This window comes from Cynoglossus semilaevis, chromosome 1 (genome assembly GCF_000523025.1).
Source record: "Cynoglossus semilaevis isolate Cse_v1.0 chromosome 1, Cse_v1.0, whole genome shotgun sequence".
Classification (NCBI taxonomy): Eukaryota; Metazoa; Chordata; class Actinopteri; order Pleuronectiformes; family Cynoglossidae; genus Cynoglossus; species Cynoglossus semilaevis.
This window is the reverse complement of record NC_024307.1, coordinates 13,141,759-13,150,068: the sequence shown is the minus strand read 5'-3', so window position 1 is coordinate 13,150,068 and position 8,310 is coordinate 13,141,759. Positions and strand designations below refer to the sequence as shown.

At 40.7% G+C, this 8,310-nt stretch overlaps 1 protein-coding gene across 1 annotated transcript in view; it reads left to right on the top strand.

The window, feature by feature from the left end:
* LOC103379893 (beta-1,4-galactosyltransferase galt-1-like) overlaps positions 1–6,149 on the top strand; it is an 11,403-nt gene extending 5,254 nt beyond the window's left edge. The window contains exons 2-6 of the mRNA XM_008311602.3: positions 3,331–3,466; positions 3,746–4,372; positions 4,623–4,953; positions 5,032–5,207; positions 5,445–6,149. Coding sequence (XP_008309824.1) covers positions 3,774–4,372; positions 4,623–4,953; positions 5,032–5,207; positions 5,445–5,676 — 1,338 coding nt within the window. The 5' untranslated portion in view covers positions 3,331–3,466; positions 3,746–3,773 and the 3' untranslated portion in view covers positions 5,677–6,149. The remainder of the gene's footprint in view (positions 1–3,330; positions 3,467–3,745; positions 4,373–4,622; positions 4,954–5,031; positions 5,208–5,444) is intronic.
* The last annotated feature ends 2,161 nt before the right edge of the window (positions 6,150–8,310 follow it).

Sequence of the window (8,310 nt, the reverse complement as noted above, 5' to 3'; positions counted from 1 at the left end):
CGCAGGTCCGTCTGCAGCAGGTACGTCTGACTGCAGCAGGTACGTCTGCAGCAAGTACGTCTGACTGCAGGTAGGGCGACTTGGAAGTTAGTGAGACTTTGTGTGTTCTCCACATAGAATAACGTGGGTTCCTCAAGTATTAACGTCTTAAATTAACGTCACGGCTTTAGCCCCTTAAGAAAACATTTCTGACACAGCACAGTTCAGACTGTTTCATTATATATATATATATATATTGATAGAATGTCCACAATGTAACTAATGTAACCCATGTTCACGTTGGTACTGAGTTGGCACTGGGTCACTGTGATGTGATGTAAACTTATATCACCTTAACACCTTATCATGTGTATAATACTTTATATCATGCACTTTCTCATAATATCATAAAGATGATGTGATGAAATCATAAACATTTTATGACCAAACTAGACTTAGACTTTCTTTATTGTCATTGCACAGAAACACAATCAGTCAGTCAGTCTGGCAACCAAATGTCGTATAGGCCATAAATAATTAATTTGAAGTTTGGCTATTGTTTTGACAAAATTTTATTATGTGCTATTATCCACCATTTGACTTGTATTGAAACTCACGTAGTCAGTGGAAAAACACTGAACAAAGGGAGGAAAGTGAATTCCTTGTCACTGTGACACACACCACTGCACACAACCAAATGTGACCTCCGCATTTAACCTATTACTAAAGTGAGCAGCTTTGAGCTGCCCGGGAAGCAGTGTGTGGGCACGGTGCCATGCTCAGAGGACTTGAACCTACAAGCTTCTGGACCCACGTCTGCTTCCTTAACCACTAAGTTACCACTGCCCTAAAAGGACTGAAAGAAACTGAAAGGGTTAGCTTTTAGCTTAGCTGTAAGTCCTCCGCAGCAACCATGCTTCTGTTTCCTCTTACACCACCTGCAGTGTCACTGTGGACGGAACAAAAACAAATAAGGTCTTCCTCCCATTGTGTTTCAGTGTACCGGTACTTAGATTCTTTGAACATACAGTCTAAGCAGATTTTAAGCTTTTGTAAACATGATTCCATCCTGCTTCAGGTCACTGTCTGTGCAGAGAGTCTAACTTTACAACTCCAGCTGTGGCCCAGGACGTCAACCTCTGTTACAAAATAAATGAAGGCTGTATTATGTTGCAAGCACAGTGAGGCATGGAGGAGGAGTGTGATAATGCAAAACCTTTTTTGCATTACAGAGGTTACAGGAACATTGGAGTGAGTCTCTGACAAGGTTATTTATACTACATGGCTACATTGCTTAATAAAAGTATAATCTTGTTTGAACAGGATGCAAATTTTTTTTTCATTTAACAAGTATGTGTTGCACCATCATAACACTTTTTACAAGTATGTGTTGCACCATCATAACACCTCAGCCAAGTTCATGCTGGGGTGGGTGCTGCTTTGAGTTACACAGAGCATGATAGTTAGCACATAAAGGTTACATGAAGTGTTTTTTCTCTCTTCATATTTAATCATTAAAAATTGCCCGTTAATAATTGTTTTTTCCTGCCAGTTGCCTTGGCAAAGGGCTTGAACAGGTGGAGGTTGGGTGCTTGGGGTCAGAGGTTCAGCTCTGACTTCCTGCTTCAGCAGATCAAACAGTAGAGGTTCTGGACGGCTGACAGCTCAGCAATGATGTAAGAGATGCAGTGAAAATCTTTAGAAATCCAAAAATATATGTACTATAATAAGGGCAAATGTAAATTAAGCTTTGACTGGGTTCTCCATATTCAGTATGTACTATAATAAGCTTTGACTGGGTTCTCCATATTCAATCTAATCTGATCTACCCATATCTAAAGATTTAGTTATTATATGGGTATTTTCAAACTTTTATGTATGGCTCAGCTACTGCAGCCAAACTGTTTATTGGTGTAAAACTGCCTGATTCCTAATCTAGTAGAAATCAGTTGGAACCGAGTGACTTGGAATGACTGACCAAATACCCATTTCTAGGTCCTAAGATATTGGCAGAAAGTATTGTAAACATCTCTTAGAGTATCATTGTGCAGAACAGGGAGAAAAACATTTACATTAATTACATTATCTTTTTTAGCACCATGAACAGTCACTCAAAGTCACAGATCAACCCACTGCTCAGTTAGAGAGATCAGTGAATCTCATTTACACAAATGTCACCCAGATAAAAAGTTGATGAGTCCAACAACATACAGATATCAGTGAATACTCAGCCAAACACAGCACCTCCTCACTGTCGTCAAAACTGATGGCAAACATGTACATTTTAACTGATAGGTTGTGTATTCTATGCCTAAAAAGCTTTATAAAATCCATAGTTAAGGTTATAATTTAGCTCTCAGTTAAGCTTTGCAATCGTGGTGAATAAAGTGGGCATTAGAGATATGTTTGGGGTTATTTTCTTTGCAATATTTGAGTTGGTCTGCTTGGTTTTCTTAGCTCACGTAGTTGTTTTGCTAATATTTGTCACTAGTTAATTTAAATTTCTAGCATTTTGGATAACGTTTCACTTTTGTTTCATGGGTGTCTTCTGTCATCTTTGAAAACCTTCTTGACGAGACCAAAAATATCTGATAAAATGGTCCCAAATAAAGAAAATAATTGCCACGAAGCACAAAAATCCATTGGAAAGTACATTTCACAAAACAGTTCCAAGTCCTCTCCAGGCAGACCTAGGCATGTGATTTAATGTTTCGTCTTTACATACAAGCAAGTTGGTGTCAGTGGAGATTACCTCATCTTTACCTCAACATAATTATTGATCAAGTTAGCTGATAGAGCTAGAAGTTCCAAACTGTATTACTGTGGAGCCAACTTACTGGTTTCTGCATGAAGTGGAATGTCTTTGGCGGAAACCCATAATTAGGCTGGTTGTAGCCCTCTCCACCAGGGCTACTACCAGCACATCTGTGAAAAGAACTGCGGGTCAGGACAAGGGCGGGAGTGTCACAACCCGGGAGCACAAGAGACAACCTGGCAAAGAGGAAAGTGTGACAGCGGCTTATGTACGTTAAGAACTACTGAGCGCAAGTACAAGTCATCTAAGTGATTTTTTTCACTGCAGCAGGCATGACACTCATACCAAACAATGTCCCTGAGTGTTTAATGGTTAAGAAGCTCAAACAAGTTCTTCTGTGTTAAAGCTCTTTCTCTTGCATTGGGGGAGTATGGAAAATCAGCAGTGTGTACTAGAGTAGATGATTTCAGGACAAATCTACCATAGAAGGTTGGAGTTGTTGTTAGTTGATCATACACCTGCCTATAAATATATATATTATATATTATATACAAAATTATGTTATCTCTGATTTATTTTATTATTATTTTTGCCAGTGTACCGACAAGAACTGATGCTGTTGTGAAGGACATCACGCAAAAATCTCGATTTGAGTAGAGTGCCAGAAATACTTCCTGCCTGGGACCACCAGACTCTTCAACTCCTTCCTCTGTGTTATCGATACTATACCAAGTACAGTAACTGCCTAAAACTGCACATTTGCACTCAGCACGATTCATAATTATAATGAATAATTTGTTTGTTCACTCGTAAGTCATTATTTCATGATTTTTGTATTTTAAAAAATATGTTTGCCTCTGTAATGGACTGTGGAACTGTCCATAGAGTTAACCTGCCTCTCATGATGACTGCTGGGATTGGCTCCAGCTCCTGACGAGAAAAAAAAGAATGATTGAATTAATCCATAAATAACCATAAAGGTTCCTCATGCTGTTCCAAATTCTTCTTCAGGTTTGGATGCACCTCTGTCTGTGGCTGAATGACCCACACAAAAGACCTAAGGGGGAAACTCCTCCTGCTCTTCACTGTCACCTTCCTCTTCGTCACCGTCTTCATCATTAGATCATCAAGGATGGTCAGGGAGATCCCAAACCCAAGTTTTTCCCTAAAAGCCTGTCACGTCCAGGTCTCAGAACAGCCCATCACCCCCCTTCAAGACACCCAGCACCTACTTGTATCAGCCTACATGGACCAAAGAGTGAAGGGCTTTGATGTACGCATTATCAGCATATTCAAGAGAGACTCCGTCCATCCTCTCCACTGTATATTCTGCTGTTCTGGTGACATCTCAACTACGACTCCTGCAAACATTTTGCCCCACTCGGATCACTTTGGGTTTCCCTATGGTACCACAGATGTCATGTGTCAGATTCCTTTGACCTGCCATCGTGCCACACACGTTAGCCTTTTGACTGAACCCAACAAAAATATTTCGACTGAGCAGCTTTGGTTGCCCATAAGAAGAACCGCAGTGAATGAGAAAGAAAAGCTGCAGTTCAACTTCACAGTCTGCATCTCCAATCTGTTTGGAGAGTACAACAACGTGCTTCAGGTCGCTCAGTCGCTGGAGATGTACAGGTCAGTGCAGCAACAACGACATACTTCAGAATGACCTGAATACCCTTCTCCCTGACACTGGCAGAGACACCAAGCCAGTTTAGTCCAGTTGAGGACAAAGGCGCAGACCTTTTTGAATGGAACTAGTTCTTTCTTCTTTTTTTACTGGATTCCATCCTTACATTTTCAGATGTAGGATGTTAGAAAATTAAAATGGTTTTAAAAATGGTTTGGGGAACTTTTGTTTAATGTTGCTTCATTTTTCCTTCAGGTTGTTGGGTGTGGGCCGAGTGGTGATCTACAACACAAGCTGTGGCCCAGAGCTGGACCTTCTACTGCAAACCTACAGCCAGGAGGGTTTCTTGGAGATAGTTCCTTGGCCCATTGACAAATATTTGATTCCATCTAAGGGTTGGTCATTCTCTATCCATGGAGGGGACCTACATTACTATGGGCAACTGGCCACACTCAACGACTGCATCTACAGATCGATGGCACGTTCACATTACGTTACCCTTAATGACATTGATGAAATAGTGATGCCGTACCAACACGACAACTTGGCAGATCTGATGAGCGTGCTCCAACAGCACAATCCCAATGTAGGTTTCTTTTTCTTGAACTGCATGAAAACTCCAACCACAGGTCTATGTTTTTAGGATGTTGTTAATGTTCTGCAGACAGGGGTGTTCCTCATTGAGAACCACATCTTCCCAAAGATATACTTTGAACCAGGAGGGAGGTTCCACCTGTCACAATGGAAGGATGTCCCAGGAGTGAACATCCTGGAGCACATCTACAGAGAGACGCCTGACATGAACATATACCATCCTTACAAGATAATAGTTCAACCAAGGTGAACGAATGGCTTCAACACTTAGTTTGAATGAATGCTAACTTTAAAAGTCAAAAGGCTGAAAATAACATCTGGTCAACTTTAAGCTGTTTCTTAGCTTACTTTCTGACTAAACTTAATCGCCAACTACAAACTGGTTGTTTTTTTTTTTCAGCTTTCAGATGCCTGGTGTATTTTTAATTGAAGCTATCCTTGCTCTAACCTTGCTATACATGTTTGTTATTCTTTGTTCCTCAGGATGGTGGAGCAGACTTCAGTTCACTCGGTGCTCAAGACATTTGGACAAGTGTATAAAGTCCCACATGACGTGTGCCGACTCATCCACACCCGTGTTGCTCTGCGGAGGGAGTTAACATTGGAGCAGCTCAATGTGGACAAACGTCTGTGGGACTTTCACGAAAAACTGATCCCCAATGTGGACAAGGTTTTAAGGAGAGCGGGACTGCTGAGCTCAGAGGGACAGAGCTGAAGGAGGAGACTCCAGACTGAGCGTCCCAGTATGCCTCAAAGATCTGACATCATTCATTGTGTGTATGTGTTGGTTGTTAAAGGGAAAAACAAAATAAGATTTTCATTACATTGTTTGAGTGGCTGCATTGTAACAATGTATATGACAATAAGCATCAGGAATCTTAAAATCTTTCCAACATTTCCTGTTTCTACTTCACCCATTTGTAGCGCAGGTTTTAGCAATAAGGAAGAATCTAAATTTTAGCTCTGGCAACCCTTAAGTCTTTTTTTATTATACTTTTTACAGCCACAGTCAGGTTTTATTTACAGTACTGTAACTTTGGTAAACATGCAAAATGCCAGTCTGAGGCAGTGTTTTAGCTCAGGAGTCTCAAACTACCTACAGTGGGAAAATAAGTATTTGATACTCTGATATATACTTGTTTCATGCTATAAAATAAAAATAAATGATTTCAAAATCATACAATTGGATTTTCTGGACTTGTGTATTTATTTAACTACTCATGCTGTTGTCACTTTAAAAATGCTGGGGGTTTTGTTGTTTTTTTATCCACTTCGTCTTCTTGATATAATGTTATCAGTACCTGGCACGTTTGTGGTTCGTATTATGTACAGTCCAATCATATTGGTCGAGTGAAATCAGTAGGGCAGATTGTAACGCAGTTTAAAAAAAAGTTAATATTTGGTAACACTATAAAAGAAGGAAGTTATCCTACGGTCTTTTAACGCCACGCCCTTTGAGGAGTAGAATCGTGAGCTGCAGGAAGCAGCAGTCAGTCTCTGCTGTCCTAACGGTAAGTGCAGATGACTAGACCTGCGCCTTTATTTTATTTTATTATTTTAATTTTATCATTAACTGTACTTTTATTTAGAGATTTTTCAGATATGCTTAATTTAATGTTTTTTAAATTCGTGCAGAAATAGAAGATGAAGTACCAAAGCTGGTGATTTTATTTCGATTATTTAACACAACGAATGGTCCGCTACGAAAGCAGGGCTCAAGAACTTACACGAATTAATTAACAAATGTATTATCAAATACGTACAACATAGCCTAACAAGTTTGAACAAAGAGATCGTTACATTTTAGCCTAACGTTAAAACCGATCTGTACTGCAATAGCAAGGAAATGTAATCATGAAAGTGAACGCACCGTGCTGCTTTTAACCACTCACCAAAGTGAGCAGGAGGCAGCTCAGGGGAGCAGTGTGTGGACGGTGCCATGCTCTGCCGCTCCTCTGTGACAACTTGGTAACTGGTGGACTCGAACCTGAAACCTTCCGAAGTCCGCTTCCTTAACCAGTATTTAGTAATTAGTAATTACAATAATAATAATAATACATTTTATTTCATAGGCGCCTTTCTGTCACCCAAGGACACCTTACAGTGAATACAAAGATAACAACATAGCGTTAAAAAACAATAAAACATAAAACATTAAGAACAAGTTAAAATACAGCAGTGAAATATCAGATGGAGAAGGCAATTTTAAACAAATGAGTTTTAAGTCCAGATTTGAATTGTGGGAGTGAATAGATGTTCCTCAAGATGGGGGGTAGAGAGTTCCAGAGCTGGGGAGCAGAGCGACTGAAGGCTCTGTACCCCATGGTGGCGAGACGGGCGGAAGGGACAGTCAGATGAATGGAGGAGGACGATCTGAGGAAGCGGGAGGGAACAGCGACCAGAAGAAGGTCTGAGATGTATGGTGGAGCAGAGTAGTGGATGGCTTTGAATGTGAGCAGAAGGATCTTGTAGTTAATACGGAACTTTATCGGGAGCCAGTGAAGCTGTTGCAGGACAGGAGTGATGTGGTGCATGGAAGGGGTTCTAGTAATGATGCGGGCGGCTGAGTTCTGGAACAGTTGGAGCTTATGAAGAGACTTGTGGGTGAGATCAAAGAGGAGGGAGTTGCAATAGTCAAGGTGGGAGGTGACAAGGCTGTGAAACAGGATGGAAGTGGTATGGGCAGTGAGAGAGGGGCGAAGGCGGTTGATATTGCGTATGTGGAAATAGGTGGATCGGGTGACGTTGTTGATATGAGATTGAAAAGATAGTGTGCTGTCGAGGATGACACCCAGACTCTTAACCTGTGAGGAGGGGGAGATGGAGCAATTGTCAATATCAAATGAGAAACTGTTGGTTTTGGATAATGTTGATTTAGTACCAATGAGGAGAACCTCTGTTTTGTTACTGTTTACTTTAAGAAAATTTGAGGTGAACCAGAATTGTATTTCAGTAAAGCAGTCTAAAAGAGAAGGGGGTGGGAGGTTGGAGTCGGGTTTGCTGGCTAGGTAGAGCTGGGTGTCATCTGCGTAGTAATCATTGACTAATTATTGACATTTTTTTAATTATAAGGTCTCAAACATACATGATTCGTACATAAATATGGCAAACTCCTGACCTCTGAGCCAATGATTTTTTTATTAATGATTTTTAAATTCCATTGAAAATGTGGATTTTTGTTTGTTTAATACAATGGGTACTCGGTGTGGTATTGGTGGCTTAGTGCTTAAAGAAGCGGACTTGGGTCCAGAAGGCTTAAGGTTCAAGTCCACCAGCTGTCAAGTTGCAGCTGAGGTGCTCTGAGCATGGCACTGTCCCCACACGCTGCTCCCTGGATGTTTAAAGCTGC